Here is a 16,934-nt window from a genome sequence, read left to right as displayed (position 1 = left end):
GGTGGGGAGAGTAATTGTCCGTCAGATATAAAGAGGGAGGGCATTCCAGGCCAGAGGCAGGAATCATTCATTCAATCGGTTGCTGTGTGCAGAGCAATGTACTGAGCCCTTGGAGAGTACAAGAAAACAACAGACAGACACATTCCTTGCTCTCAATGAGCTGACAATCTAGTGGGGGAGACAGATAATTAATATAAATTAATAAGTGAGAGATATGGACATAAGTGCTGTGGGGCTGGGAGGGGGGATGAATAAAGGGATCAAGTCAGGGCGATGCAGAAGGGAGGGCGAGAAGAGGAAAGTGGGGCTTAGGGAAGACTTTGGAGGAGTTATGCCTTCAACAAGGCTTTGATGTGGGCAAGCGATCGGGTGGTAAGACAAACCTAAGGACACCCTAAGTTTCCCTTTCAAATTGAAGAGGTGACATTGGACAGTTCTAAAGTCTGATAAATGACTCAATTAAAAGTACTTCCAAAGTATAGTTTAATAATCATCATCATCAGGGCCTTCCTATGCTGACTGAAACAATGGTAGTTTCTTTCTGCAACCTTTGTCAGTGGTCAGTGAAGGTAAAAAGAAGAGAATTGCAGTCTCTTGTTCTGTACACTGGATCTCGAGTTTGTCAAGTGACAGAACTAATTAATGTCTCCTAGGTTTCAGCAGACTCCAAAGAGACTGAAGAAAATAACAGGAGACTAATGGAAAAACAAATTGAATTTGGGCTTTTACCTAATGTGCTTTCCTAAAATCTAAATCGTAAAGTAGTAAACTATTTCAAAGCGCCAACGATCCTTGTAGAAATGGCTTCAGTCTACCAATCCACAACTTGCCTATTGTGGTGGCTTCGGACAAATTGATTGACATACCTCCGGTGTCTGTCTCCCCCTCTAAACCGTATGCTTGTTGTGGGCAGGGAATGTGTCTGCTAACTCCATGGGATTGTACTCTCCCATAATGTGCTCATAGTAAGCACTCAATAAATACCCTTGATGATGAGGCAAGCACATAATGCTCTGCCCACTGTAAGTGCTCAATAAATTAGAGAAGCAGCGTGGCTGAGAGGAAAGAGCACGGGCTTTGGAGTATGAGGTTAGGAGTTCAAATCCCGGCTCTGCCAATTGCCAGCTGTGTGACTTTGGGCAAGTCACCTAACTTCTCTGGGCCTCAGCTACCTCGTCTGTAAAATGGGGATTAAGACTGTGAGCCCCCCGTGGGACAACCTGATCACCTTGTAACCTCCCCAGTGCTTAGAACAGTGCTTTGCACACAATAACCGCTTAATAAATGCTATCATTATTATTATTATAACTTAGAATGTGAGCCTCATGTCAGGCAGGGACTGTGATTAACTCCTATCTCCCCCAGTGCTTGCAACAGTGCTTGGCACATAGTAAGTGCTTAATAATAATGATGGCATTTGTTTGTTAAACACTTACTATGTGCCAAGCACTGTTCTTAACAATACTTAACAGTATTCTGGGTTGTAAACTTGTTGTGGGCAGGGAACCTGTCTGTTGTCTCTGTTGTACCCCCTCTCCCAAGTGTTTATTACAGTGCTCTGCACACAGTAAGCACCTGATAAATACCATTGATTGATTAACAAATAGCATAAAAATCATAACGGGGCTTTTGGCCACTTGTTTAAAAAATGCTATTCATTAAGTGCTTACTCTGTGCCAGGCACTTTACTAAGTGCTGGGGTAGATAGAAGCTAATCAGGTTGGATACAGTCCCTGTCCCACATGAGGCTCATAATCTTAATCCCTATTTTGCAGATGAGGCCCAGAGCAGTGAAGCAACTTGTCCGAGGTCACAGAGCAGGCAAGCAGTGGAATAGTGGAATAGGGATTAGAACCCGGGTCTCCTGACTTCCCACCCGATGCTTCTTCCACTAGGCAGGCCATGCTGCTTTTCATTGTGGTTCATCATTATTATTTTTAAATAAGAATGCAAAAGCGGTTTCAGGGCTGAGTCAAATACAGGAATCTGAGCAGGAATTATGGATGGTGGTCCTCGTGAAAAAAATCTATTAATATATTAGTAAAACAATGATGTTTTATATGCTGATATTTCAGGCTGGAGTTACAATATACCAAATTGAAGCATGCAAATGCATTCTCAATAACTTTTCAGTTTCCTTTACAATTTTCAACTAAGAAGAGTTCCCTAGCTTTGCTGAAAGGAATAGCGCTGAATAGTGCCTCTCAGGTGGGACATTTAAATTGATTGATTTATTTATGGTATTTGTTAAGCGCCTACTATGTAACAAGGATTGTTCTAAATGCTGGGGTAGATACAAGTTATTCAGGTCAGATACAGTCCCTTTTCCACGAGGGATTCACAGTATAGTAGGAGGGAGAACAGGTATTGCACCCCCATTTTACAGTTGCGAAAACTGAGGTCCAGAAAAGTTAAGTGACTGGCACTAAGTCACACAGCAAGCAAGTGGTGGAGCTGAAATTACAGCTCAGATCCTCTGTCTTCCAGGTCTGGGTTTTATCCACTAGGCCACGCGGCTTCTAGCCAGGTTCGTTTTACTTGGAGAACTGGTTCTGGCAATGCCCTTCCTGTTTTCGAAATGCACACTGCCAGAGAAGATTAGCTCCATGCTCTCTTTAGAAACACGTTAACATTTTTCTGTCAACAACAACTTTCGCATTGGCTGTTCCATGCTGGCTACGATAATCCTTGGAGAAGACAAAGAGGCAGGCTTTGGGGGTGGAAAGAAAGCTGTGTCTCATTTTCACAGGGCTGGAGAGAGCTTCCATGTTAGATGATTAGAGCTAACTTGTCACGGAAGCCAAATGCCAGAGAAGTTGCATCAGGAAAACTGCCCAAAATATGCTTCATGACGACATTATCCAGTCGGATAAATCATTAAATAAAGACAGTCACTGTGGTACTAAATTAGACTTAGTAATTGAATCTGACCAGCAAACAGTCTGTTTTTCACAGTCTACCCGTATTTCTGCCTGTGTCGTAAATACTCCTGGGTCCCGGCCCAATTTTCTTTTTCTTTTTTTTTCTCCTGAAAAAGGAAAAGATCCTCTACACCAAACTCCTTGTGGGCAGGGAATGTGTCTACCACCTCCATTATACTGTACTCTCCCAAATGCTTAGGACTGTGTTTTGCACACAATAAGTGTTCAATAAATACGACTGATTGACTGACTGAATCATCAGATGAATTTATCATCATAGTTCTTGGATTTCTCACTAGGTATGTTCTTCAACTTCCAGTGGGCACTATACCTACACATTGAGCTAATAAAGCTTCTCACAAGATTCAGGAGAGGCAAAGTGTGGAGAATCCAAATTCTGAGGAGACCTCACCTATGGAGTGATATTTCCTGGATACCTCAGGTATGCCCATACAAACTGCTGGAGTTGATATTGTGCTGTTATTTTCTTCCGGTATTAAGCACGGTGATGTAATCTTTGTACTCACAAATAATTCTGAAGATAGTTGATCAACCAAATCATGGGAGAGTTATAAAACCACCCACTACTCTGTCACTGACAACTGGAAGGAGGCTTTATTTAAAAAAAAAAGGTATTTGTTAAGCACTTACTATGTGTCAAGCACTGTAATAATAATGATGGTATTTCTTACTGCTTACTGTGTGCCAGACACTACAAAGAACTGGGCTGGATCCAAGTAAATCGAGAGGAACACAGTCCCTGTCCCACATGGGGCTCATAGTCTCAATCCCCCTTTTACAGATGAGGTAACTGAGGCACAAAGAAGTGAATTGACATGTCCAAGGTCACACAGCAGACAAATGGCAGAGCCAGGATTAGAATCCACGATCTTTTGATTTGCCAGACCTGTACTCTATCCAATATACCATGCTGCTTCTCTAAGCACTGTACTAAGCGCTGAGGTATATATAAACTAATCAGGTTGGATACAGTCCATGTCCCACATAAAGCTCAGTCTTAATTCCCATTTTACAGATGAAATAACTGAGGAATATATGTCAAGTGACCTACCCAAGACCACACAGCAGACACTTAGTGAAGGCAGGATTAGAACCTAGGTCTTCCCAGGCCTGTGCTCTATTCCACCTGATCACACTGCTTAGTCTTGCTAAACACCCTCTTCCATATAATTTGATTCTCCATCTGCAGTGGTTCTACCTTTAGCTATTAAGGCTGGCATGAACGATACCCAGAGAATTGAATCTTCTAAATAACTAGCTTCATGATTTAATCAATTTAATGTTTGAAGCACTACATAGATTTGGTGACACCTTTTAAATAAATAACCCAGAGGTAACTGATTTAAAAGAAAATTGATTCTGTGGTCTAGACCTTATTATATCTCCTTAGGGAAAACAAAGTGCTTAAAATTCTATTTTAATATAGCAGTTAAAAAAATTGCACGCAAAGGAGCACACACCATATTACATCACTGACTATTCTTAGCAATAAATATTTGTGTCTTCTATTTGGAAAGTGATGCTTCATGTGAGCCCTGAAGTATACAAGAGTGATCTCTTCGAGTTATCAAAATACGAGATTTTAAAATAGTGTTTGCTTTACTTTTTTAAATATTAAGCTTAATTCCTTGGTAGCTTAATAAATCAAGGATCCCTACACCCCCTGAAGCATATACAGGATTCCCGGAACGGATCTGTTTATTGTTACATTGTACTCTCCCAAGTGTTTAGTACAGTGCTTGCACAGTGTAAGTGCTCAATAAATACGATTGAATGAATGCATGATACGATCAATCTACTGGGGAACTGTGGAATGGAGGAGTTACGTGATTGTTAATCAATGGTATTTATGTAGCATTTACTGGGTGCAGAGCGCAGTACTACTATTACTAATAATAATAATGATGGCATTTATTAAGCGCTTACTATGTGCAAAGCACTGTTCTAAGCACTGGGGAGGTTACAAGGTGATCAGGTTGTCCCATGGGGGGCTCACAGTCTTAATCCCCATTTTACAGATGAGGTAACTGAGGGCCAGAGAAGTTAAGTGACTTGCCCAAAGTCACACAGCTGACAATTGGCGGAGCCAGAATTTGAACCCATGACCTCTGACTCCAAAGCCACTCTGCTTCTCAATGTTGGGATAGAGACGATATAGGTAGATGGCACACAGTCTTGTACATGGTGAGAAGAACTACGGCCTAGTGGCAAGTACATGGGCTTGGGAGGTAGAGCATTTGGCTTTTATTCCCAGTTCCACCGTGCATCTGCTGTGTGGCCTTGGGCATGTCACTTCACTTCTCTGGGCCTCAATTCCCTCATATGCAAAATGGGGATTCAAAACCTGTTCTCCCTCTTACTTAGACTGTAAGCCCCACTGGGTGCCTGATTATCTTGTATCTACTCCAGCGCTTTGTACAGTACTTGGCACCTAGGAAGTGCTTAATGAATACCACTATTAAAATGCAAGTCAGGAAATCAGTGGCTGGTGGAACAGGGACATTCACAGAACAAAATCCAGCAATAATAATAATAACTGTGGTATTTTTTTAAGCACTCACTGGGTGCCAAGCAATGTTTTTAAGTGCTGGGGTAGACACACAATAATCAGGTCAGACACTATCCTGTTCCACATGGGGCTCACAGGCTTAATCTCCATTTTCCAGATAAGGTAACCGAGGCACTGAGAAATGAAGTGACTTGCCCAAGGTCACATGGCAGACTTGTGGCAGAGCCAGGAATAGAACCCACATCTTCTGATTCGCAGGCCCGGGCTCTATCTACTAGGCCACACTGCTTCCCAATGCACTGCATTGCAATGCTCTCCAGAGGCAAAGGTTACTCACCCCTATTCAGAATTTGGCATTTTTGGAGATGTGTACCTCTGGATTTCTATTTCCCTTCATTCTAAGTTTAACTTGTGGGGGGGAAAGGAGATAGAAACAGGGAAGAAATTAGGCAGAACGAGAAGAAGTGCTTGAGTTTTCTTACGGGGCTAGAGAACAAATGGATGTATATTAGTCTTGTCTTTCATGATTCATGTATTGTTAATGAACAGGAACCCTGAGGATAAACATATCCTTTTTCTGAACAGAGCACCTCTAGCCTCCCAGATGGCTTCCATCTGTTACAATGATTCTCCAGCAGGCCATACTGAGTAAGGCTCTTTGAGACTTCACCAACTCCTATTTTTTAATCACAGAAAAGCTAACATCATCACTCCAAGCTCTACCAATCTGATTAGATGTTTAGAAAGCTGCAAAATAATCCGCCTGCTGAAGCCTCCACGGATTTGTGTATGAAATTGTGTCAAAGAAAGCGGGTTTACAATGGAGAGGTTTCAAATGTCTGTTTCTATAGAGTGGAAGTGGGTGGGAGGGTGATGACATCGGAGGAAAGATTTAGTTCATGGGCCACAGAACCTTGGATTTGTTTTGAACTATCATTTTCCTCAAGTGTTTATCTCATTTTGTCCTCATAAAGGCAGATATAATTGAGACTGCGAGCCCCCTGTGGGTCAGGGACTGTGTTCAACCCAGTGCTTAATACAGTGCCTGTCATATAGTAAGGGCTTAACACCAATAATTATTACTATTATATTATACAAAGAGGGGTTAAATTATTATTATCACTATTATTATTTTTATGGGATTCATTTAATGCTTACTGTACGTCAGGCTGTTCTAAGTGCTGGGGTAAATACAAATTGATCAGGTTGGATGCAATTTTTGTCCCACTTGAAGTCACAGTCTAAGTAGGAGGGCGAACAGGTGGAAACTGAAGCACAGAGAAGTTAAACGACTTGCCCAAGGTCACAGAGCAGACAAGTGTCAGAGCTGGGATTAGAACCCAGGTCCTTCTCAGGACTCCCGGATCCGGGCTCTATCCACTAGGCCACGTTGCTTTACCGAATGTCTACTATTTGTAGAAACTGTATTAGTGTTTCGGAGATGATAAACTCCTCTAGCTAGATTACATAACCCCCCCTGAGGGCAGGGATTTTTGTCAAATTACTCAGTTGCTCTGCACACAGTAAATGATTGGGAGAGTACAACAGAGTAAATTTGAAGGTTGTATTTAATAATATTCAATAAATTGATTGGGAGAGTACAGTAGAGTAAATTTGAAGATTGTCTTTAATAGTAATGATGAGCTGGGACACTATGAATATTTTCTGTCTTCCAAAAATATTCCCAGATAGCCATATATAATTTCCCCTTGAAATTTTCAATGATTTATGTGACAACCATAATGCAAACCAACAGAGTCAGGGGACCTGGGTTCTAGTACCGGCTCCACAACTTGCCTTGGGCAAGTCTGTTGTACTCTCCCAAGCACTTAGTACAGTGCTCTGCACATACTAAGCACAGAATAAATGCCACTGACTGACTGATTGAAGTTACTTACGTTATCTGAAAATGGGGATTAAAGCTGTGAGCTGTGGGATATCGGACTGTGTCCTATCTGATTTAAGCTTGTAACTACCCCAGTGCTTAGTACAGTGCCTAGCCCATAGTAAGCACTTAATAAATGCAATAAAAAAATTATCAGTGCAACTATATCAGTCCTTTTACAGGATGAACATTTGTCCTCTCAACCTAAGGAATCTGAAAATGATTCTTCCCATTAAAGCATATTTTAGGTCCCCAAATCCAGAACACATCTGTCTTTCTCCCTTCTTGAAACAGCAGGCAAGCAGGTTTTGATTGATCTCCAGTTAACAAGCCTCAAAGGAGAAAAGTTATTTCTCCTCTGGAGAGGAAAACATTGCAAAGAGGGGAGGGGGGTGGAGTGGGAGTCCAACAAAAAAACCAACAACCAAAATCGAACAACACTTTTTAAAAACTTAAGCGTATTTGAACATGCTGGCTTCTCCCATTCAGCATTTCTGCAGATTTCAGAGTACCGCTTCCCCATTGTCTTGAAAGACATCACGACTCTTACCTCAGCAGCAACTTTTCATCAATCAGACAGCTGTATTTATTGAGCAGTTACTTTGTGCAGGGCTCTGTACTAAGCGCTTAGGAGAGTAAAACATCACAGGAGCTTACACAGGGATTTACAAGCCTAGTATAATATTCTCAAGGCTGACACCCTGGAATGGTGGCCACCTACATAAGGTTTTTCACCAGAGATTCACATAAACATTCACTCCAGTCTTATTTATTGAATGCTTACTGTGTGCAGAGCATAGTACTAAGCGCTTGGGAGAGGACAACACAGCAGTGAACAGACACATTCCCAGCCCACAATGAATTTACAGTCTCAGCACATCCCCTGTGTGGAAGAAGGACATAGGCAAAAATAGCAGCTGTAAGATTATGTGAGAAACTGCTTAAGAACTTCTCTTGAACTCGGGAAGCAGTGTGGCCTAGGGGACAAAGCAAGGGCCCGAGAGTCAGATGGACCTGGGTTCTAATCCTGGCCTCGCCACTTGTCTGCTGGGTGACCATGGGCCAGTCACTTAACTTCTCCGTGCCTCAGTCACCTCATCTGCAAAATGGGGGTTAGGACTATGAGCCCCATGCAGGACACAGGCTGTGCCCAGCCTGATTAGTTTGCCTCGAGTACCGTGCCTGGCATTCAGTAAGCGTTTTACAAATCCTTTTTTGACTGCCTAACAAGGAAAATACCTTCATGTACACACAAGGAAAAACTGTCAAATGGAAGGCAGGAAAACATTGGGACACATGAATTCAGTGAAATAACGAGGAAAATCACCTGGCATCAGGGCAGCAGTAGGAAATATTTTCTCTTGCTTCAGTTTACTTTCCTTTAGCAGTTCTTCTTTGGTCATCGGGAGCTCTAAGGCATCGATTATAATCTCTGCGGCGTCCAGTGCTTTTTTACCCATGACGAGGGATTTAACTTCCCAGGTATATTTCTTTCCGAAGCGATCACAGATTTCCTGGAACACCTCTGTGTAGAGTCGCTCGGTATCTGGAAAAAAAAAGGATTTCGTACTCAGTTTTATTCTGCAGGCACCGTTTGGGGCAAGGTCAAATTCGAAAGACCTGCTTGTGGCTCCATAACTCACAGCTAGCCAACAGCTTTGGAGGTGTTTCAATGCCTAATGGTAAAATGAGAGCATTTAGTGGTCACATGAACTCACTGGGTGGCCTTTAGGCATGTCTTCTGTTCTTTTTTTTTTTAATGGTATTTGTGAAGGGTTTACAATGTGTCAGGCACTGAACTAAGCGCTGGGGTAGATTTGAGCTAATCAGTTTGGACACAGTCCATGTCCCACATAGGGCTCCCAATCTTAATCCCCATTTTAAATTTGAGGTGATTGAGGCCCAGAAAAGTGAAGTGACCTGCCCAAACATACATATGGCAGCGCTGGGATTAGAACCCATGTCCCTCTGACTCTCAGGCCCGAGCTCTATCCACTAGGCCACACTGTTACTTCTGCATGAAACACAGTCAACTGGGACATTACAATTTCTGATGTGTAAAAAAAACTAAGCAGCAGTATGGTCTAGTGCCAGAGTAAGGGCCTAGGTATCAGGAAATCTTTACCCTAATTCTGTCTCTGTCAGGTGCCTGCTGTGTGTCCTTGGGCAAGTCACTTAACTTCTCTGGGTCTCAATTTCCTCATCTGTAAAATGGAGATTAAATATCTATTCTCCCTCCCCCTTAACCCCACGTGGGACAGAAAACCTGTCTGATCTTCTTTTATCATCTCTCTCCAGTGTTTGGCACTTAGTAAGCACTTAACATATATCGCAATGCTTATGCGGCATGGCAATCCAGTTAATCAAAATAGAAATAAATGTTAGTTCTTTCCGGGGAGTGGGGTAGGAAGAGAGGGAGGAGGAAAGTGTCTTCTGAAGTTGTAACGACCTTTCTGAGACAACAGAAAGGTAAGGCTGGTAGCATTTTCATTTCATTAGTCCCACTAATAATAACTGTGGCATTTATTAAGCACTTATTATGTTCCATGTACTATACTAATCAGCTTCCATTTCAAACTACTGTTTTGTGTGGATGCTGCACACCTTGGAAGTCAGTAGGACATTTCTAAAGCTTCTAGAAAATGGATCGGGCTTCAGAACTATGTGCCACACACTGTGTTTAGAGAAGCAGCGTTGCTCAGTGGAAAGAGCACGGGCTTTGGAGTCAGAGGTCATGGGTTCAAGGCCCGGCTCCGCCAATTGTCAGCTGTGTGACTTTGGGCAAGTCACTTCACTTCTCTGGGCCTCAGTTACCTCATCTGTAAAATGGGGATGAAGACTGTGAACCCCTCATGGGACAACCTGATCACTTTGTAATCTCACCAGCACGTAGAACAGTGCTTTGCACATAGTAAGCGCTCAATAAATGCCATTATTATTATTATTAAAACAGGCACAAGAGGACAGAAATCACAAATAGTCACCATGCTCTGGCTTACAGTCCAACTCTGGTTACCATCACTGTGATGTCTGACCTCTGAAGTGCCAAATATAGCTACCTTTTCAGGGTCAAAAAATGGCTGTTGTCCCGGGGGTTGTCGTCTTAAGAAGAGGGAAGCAGTGTGGCCCTGTGGAAAGAGCACAGGCCTGGAAGACAGATGACCTGGATTCTAATCCTGGCTCTGCATTTTTGTCTTCTGTGTGACCATAAGGAAGTCAATTAACTTCTCTGTGCCTTAGTTATCTCATCTGTCAGTCAGTCATACTGAGCACTTACTGTGCGCCGAGCACTGTACTAAAGACTTGGGAGAGTACAATAGAATACAATATAAAAGACACATTCTCTGCCCACAATGAGTTTACAGTCTAGAGAACGAGTTTATAGTCTAGAAGGGATTAAGATTCTTAGCCCTATGTGGGACGGGGACTGTCTGTACAGTTACCTTATCTGTAAAATGGGGATGAAGACTGTGAGTCCCAAGTGGGACAGGAACTGTATCTGACCTGATTGCCTTCTATCTATCCCAGCACTTAGTACAGTGTGTGGCACATAGTAAGCACTTAACCAATACCATAAGAATAATAACAATAATGATGATTATTATTATTATCAATAACCCAATTATCTAATACCTATCCCAGTGCTTAGTACAGGGCCGGGCACATAGTAAGTGCTTAACAAATATTGTTAAAAATAAAAAGCATTCACTCAATCCTTAACACTTTTATTTCATCTCTACATCTCACAACATCTGACTCCCAAAGTTTCCATTCTACCCTCAAGACACGCAATCTCCACCTTTTCCCCTCCCTAATCCACCTCCCCAATATCTTGGAATTAATGGAAAAGGTGGTCCCCATTTCAGGCCAATTCACTGGTTGCTCTTCTAGTTCTCTAGACCTACATCCCTCTATTATGCTCCCAAGGTCATCCCAGCCCCAATGGGCTTGATAAAACTATAAACTCATTTTGGGCAGGGAGCGTATCTATCACCTCTTCTATTGAACTCTTCTAAGCACTTAGTACAGTACTCTGCACATAGTAAGCACTCTAAACGTGAATGATTATTTGATTGTGAATCAGCGCTAGGGACTCTGGGTAGACTAAATGGAAATTCGGGGTACCAAGCATCTTAACTCTCTGTTGCTTTACTTCATTTCATTGTGGGAAGGGAATGTGCCTGTTGTATTGTTGTGTAGAACTCTCCCAAGCACTTAGTACAGTGCCCAGCACACAGTAAGCACTCAATACGATTGATTGATTGATTTATTCATTACTCTCTCGATTTTCATTCAACATTGTGTTGCCAGATTTGACAATGAAATTGCGACAACGATTACTCTACACAATTATATGGGTAAAAACATAAAAGTACATTAGGCAAGTGAACTAGGCGTTAGTCTGGGAAAACCAAACCAACTCAAAGGACCAATCTGAGCCCATGCAGCAGTTACAACATTTGAAGAAACTACATGGAATCTAGCAGGAGGAAGTGAGATACACAACCAGTCCTGAGGAAGGCAGTGGCACCCGCACCCAACAAACACAGCCGTGTATCCCACACAACTCGAGGCAATTCAGAAAGGTTGGCATTTCATCGTGAACCCCATTAGAAGGCAAGATTTTTTAAGTGGATTTGGCTCTGTAAATTGAGTTGGTCATTTTTTAAAAGACAAACATTTTAAACAATAGATATACATTATTTTGCCCTGGCCTCCGATGAAACACTGCAGCAGGCGAGCCCAATGATTAAAGGGTCTGTATTTTAGCAAAGATGGGATTAGAAAGTTGAACCTATTTTAAAAATTTTCTAAAAGCCTTTACTGTGCAAAAATCAGATTTTCAGCTATAAACAAATTTTAACATGGAGCATTTGACATCGCATTGATGATTTCCAAATGATCACATTTTCCAACGGATATTTCATGAAGTCCTTATAAATCTAATGCACCCGTGTATATGAAGCATGATAGCCCAACTCCCACCATTATATTGCTCAATTAATTATAATCAGTGCAGTAAGTTACCTCCTCCAGTGCCCTCAATAGTGATGTAGTGCCTTTTTCCTTAATCAATGAAGATACAAAGCCCCAGAGAGAGCAAGGACTGTTAAAATCCCAAAAGCTAATCAGGGATAGCCATTTTGAATTCAAAACAAGCCTCTTCAATGGATTAATGCTGTTTTGGTGCTCACCCTGTTTTTTTCCCAGAATTTTCCCATCATTGGAAAGAGGACCTGAAATCACACCTGGTTTTGGTGCCACAGATGAACGTTATCCAACTGGGCTCAGAGATGGACACACAGGCAGACAGGATCCGGAACAGGATCTCAGAAAAGGCCTCCTACCCACTCCTGAGGTGAGACTGAATGGAATTCCTTCTCTTTGGAAGATTAATCAATCAATCAATCAATCATATTTATTGAGCACTTACTGTGTGCAGAGCACTGTACTAAGCGCTTGGGAAGTACAAGTTGGCACATATAGAGACAGTCCCTACCCAACAGTGGGCTCACAGTCTAAAAGGGGGAGACAGACAACAAAACCAAACATACTAACAAAATAAAATAAATAGAATAGGTATGTACAAGTAAAATAAATAAATAAATAAATAGAGTAATAAATATGTACAAACATATATACATATATATACATATATACATGTATACATATATACAGGTGAATAATAATGAATAGGTGTGGTATTTGTTGTGATTACTATGTGCCAGGCACTGTACTGAGCTCTGGGGTACATAAAAGGTAATCAGAAGGTCCTGAGTTCTAGTCTTGACTCTGCCACTTGTTGGCTGTGTGACCTTAGGCAAGTCACTTCGCTTCTCTGTGCCTCAGTTACTTCATCTGAAAAATGGGCATTAAGACTGTGAGCCCCAGGTTGGTCTAGGACTGCGTCCAACTTTATTAGCTTGTATCTGCCTCTACTCATAGTACAGTGCCTGGCACATAGAAAGTGCCTAACAAATACCACAATTTTTATTACTTTTATTACTAGACTGAAAGCTCTTTGAGCAGGGATCATGACTACCAACTGTCTTGTACTCTCCAAAGTGCTTACCTGTGATTGATTGATTCAATGGGGTTGATTCATTACACCAAGATTAGATTGGCCTTTCAATAAGTTTTCTGCTGAATCACTCCACTCAAACCAACATAAAATGCCTTTCATGTAGTTTTGCACTTATGAATTCACTGCTTCAGATGAATGAAATGAGTATCCTGTCCTGTAAGGCCTTTACAATGCATGTTTTTAGATCTTGAGGATAAACCCACAGACCAGCAAAAGGTCATCCTTGGGATGGGAAAGATACTGTACTTTTTCCCCAAGAAGGAGAATTTTTTTCTGAATGAAGTAATGGAGCTACCCCGTGATTTATTGACAACTTGTGGTTATTAAAGCACTGGGGTTCCCTTTCGTAACTGCACTGGTGTTAACTGAAGCGGCGAAGAAATGAATGGCATTTATTTATCTCATGTATATTATTCACTCGGACAGCTCGGGAAATCTAAGTTCAGAAACGAAAGCTTTATTCTCTCATTCATTCATTCAATCGTATTTATTGAGTGCTTACTGTGTGCAGAGCACTGTACTAAGCGCTTGGGAAGTACAAGTTGGCAATATATAGAGACGGTCCCTACCCAACAGCGGGCTCACAGTCTAGAAGGGGGGAGACAGACAACAAAACAAAACATATTAACAAAATAAAATAAATAGAATAAATATGTACAAGTAAAATAAATAGAGTAATAAATCCGTACAAACATATATACATATATACATGTGCTGTGGGGAGGGGAAGGAGGTAAGGCGGGGGGGATGGGGAGGGGGAGGAGGGGGGCTCAGTCTGGGAAGGCCTCCTGGAGGAGGTGAGCTCTCAGTAGGGCTTTGAAGGGAGGAAGAGAGCTAGCTTGGCGGATGTGGGGGAGGGAGGGCGTTCCAGGCCAGGGGGATGACGTGGGCCGGGGGTCGACGGGGGGGACAGGTGAGAATGAGGCACAGTGAGGAGATTAGCGGCAGAGGAGTGGAGGGTGCAGGCTGGGCTGGAGAAGGAGAGAAGGGAGGTGAGGTAGGAGGGGGCGAGGTGATGGACAGCCTCGAAGCCGAGGGTGAGGAGTTTTTCCCTGAGGAGTGCAACAAGGAGAAGATGGGATATGTCTCCCCCCTTTCAGTAACCAAAATTTCTTATGCCCCTTTTCCTTCTCCCCTCAAAAACCCTTTTAGCCACAGCCCTCTTCCCCCCTAGTTTCTGCGAAACAACCTTCCCAACTAGTTTGGAAGAGGCCTTCCCAGACTGAGCCCCCTTTTTCCTCCTCCCCATCCCCCCTGCCCTACCTCCTTCCCCTCCCCACAGCATCTGTATATAGGTATGCACAGATTTATTTCTCTATTTTACTTGTACACATTTACTATTCTATTTATTTTGTTAATGATGTGCATTTAGCTTTAATTCTATTTGTTCTGACGACTTGACACCCGTCCACATGTTTTGTTTTGTTGTCTGTTTCCCCCTTCTAAACTGTGAGCCCGTTGTTGGGTAGGGACTGTCTCTATATGCTGCCAACTTGTACTTCCCAAGCGCTTAGTACAGTGCTCTGCACACAGTAAGCGCTCAATAAATACGATTGAATGAATAAATATGATTGAATGAATGAAGGAATGAATGTACTTTGGTAAATCAGTAGCGAAGATCCCTGGGATCTAAGTGAGTTGAACAGTCAACAATGGCTTTTAAAGCAAGTGAGGATACAGATGTGTCTTCCCCTGAGGAGAGTTGAACGATATTTTGTCCCATGGCAACAGATTTCATCCCTAATCCTGCCCAACCATCTTCCAACAAATGCAGTTTTAACCCGATTAACTGGTATCTACCCAAGCCCTTAGAACAGTGCTTGACATATAGTAAGCACTTATCAAATACTATAATAATAATAATAATCTGCCTTGTGGGCAGAGAATGTGACATGTCACTATCATCAATAATATTCACTGAAAATTTCCTCTGGGCAGAGCACTGTACTCAATGCATGGGAGTGTAGAATAGAGTTATTACACTCTCACATCTATGGTTTATGCTTTCCAAGCTCTTAGTATTGTGCCCTGCCTTCAGTGAGTGCTGAGTAAACACTACTATTACTACTACTACTACTACTACTTTGGCCTGGAAGTGTGAGAAAGAGGTGGTTCCCAGCATGATTTTCTCTCTGGTGTCTGGTGTCTTCTCTCTGTGGTGTTTAATTAAGTCTCTTTACAGTTTACTACCAATTATTCATGTCCATTCAGTACAATGCACGTGAAGAGTTGCAAGCTGAGGCGGGGTTAATCCCACACATTATTATGGTGACAGAAAAATCTCCATCCTTACCCCACATTTTTGGTTGGTTTTCAAATATTAGCGGGTGCATCTTCAGGCTAGATAAGCTGATTGTATTATATCTACCCAAGGGATTAGCACATAGTAAGTGCTTATTATAAAGTTGGAGACAGAGAGAGAAAACCCTTTGAGTGCTGGCTTTCAGGCTACAGACTGGGATTTCCTTTTTTTCATAAAAGAAAATTAATGAAATCCAGAGGACTGGTTTAGCATTTTAAGCAAAGTTTGCTCTCCAGATAAACAAGTGACAATGAATGCGGTCCATGGCAACTAGAGTGATCAAAGCATTGGGAAATCACCATTTTGCCAGCCCTTGTGGCTACACTTTTTATTTTATCTTCTGATTTTTTTGAAAAGATCTGCCTTGGAAGGCAACAAGGCACCCGTTTCCAGAATTCATTTAATCCCACAATTACCACTGAAAGTGAATGAGTATCTTAAAATCTATGAGGTCGTGTTCAAAGAAGCCTGCTGGTTTGGTTTTTTACCTTTCAAAATCACACCTAGACAATTATGACCATTTAGTCGAGGTTCTACAGCAAATAATGATTGCACCCTAAACAAATCACAGCCTTGAGAAAACATTCCTATCCTAGAGTTTACAGAATTGGAGTATAACCCTGGCTGGCCTCAATGCAAAAATTTCCTCTTCAGAAATCACGAAGCAGACTCCTTTGCCTTCCGCGCTCTGAGAACTATGTAAATAGTAAGCTAACATACGCTTCATTAGAAATAAGGAGTAAATGGTTCAAATGTTATGAAGGAAGAGGTACAGCAGAATGGCAAATGATGCTTTCAAGTGAGGAGCTGATTGCTGAGCAAGGGAAAGCAAGAAATCCCTCTGAGGAAAAAACAGACAGAATGCAGTTGCTGTGAGTGTCTTTCTAAGTCTCCCCCATTCACCGTTTTCCATTTTTCACAGATATCATCAGCAGGCTAACGCTTTTCAGCAGGGTTGAACGGTTTCAATCTCCCAGCCCATATTCATTCCATGCTGATATTATAATGATCCCTCTTCTCTAGAAAAAGCCGAGGTTGACTCGCCAGAACCGCAGGTACAAATAAATACTGATGAAGTGACCCGAGCGTTAGATGCTTGATTTCTCTGTAGGCTCTGAAACCCCAAACTAAGTAAAAGTGGGCTTGCAAAGTCCTCGGGTCACTGGCCCCCGAAAACCTACCATAAAGGCATGAATCGGTGATTCCTGCTG

General features: G+C 42.1%; 1 protein-coding gene across 3 annotated transcripts in view; it reads right to left on the bottom strand.

The window, feature by feature from the left end:
- LOC119937832 (pseudouridine 5'-phosphatase) overlaps positions 1-16,934 on the bottom strand; it is a 101,230-nt gene that overhangs the window by 37,363 nt on the left and 46,933 nt on the right. For all 3 annotated transcript variants that reach the window (XR_005454226.1, XR_005454227.1, XM_038757488.1), the window contains exon 2: positions 8,664-8,882. Coding sequence is in view for 1 of the 3 variants with exons in the window: in XM_038757488.1 (XP_038613416.1) it covers positions 8,664-8,882 (219 nt within the window). In the remaining 2 variants the exon portion in view is untranslated. The remainder of the gene's footprint in view (positions 1-8,663; positions 8,883-16,934) is intronic.

The sequence above is a fragment of the Tachyglossus aculeatus genome, chromosome 15 (genome assembly GCF_015852505.1).
Source record: "Tachyglossus aculeatus isolate mTacAcu1 chromosome 15, mTacAcu1.pri, whole genome shotgun sequence".
NCBI lineage: Eukaryota > Metazoa > Chordata > Mammalia > Monotremata > Tachyglossidae > Tachyglossus > Tachyglossus aculeatus.
Note: the sequence above shows the minus strand (reverse complement) of the source record. Positions and strands in the feature narration are given on the sequence as shown.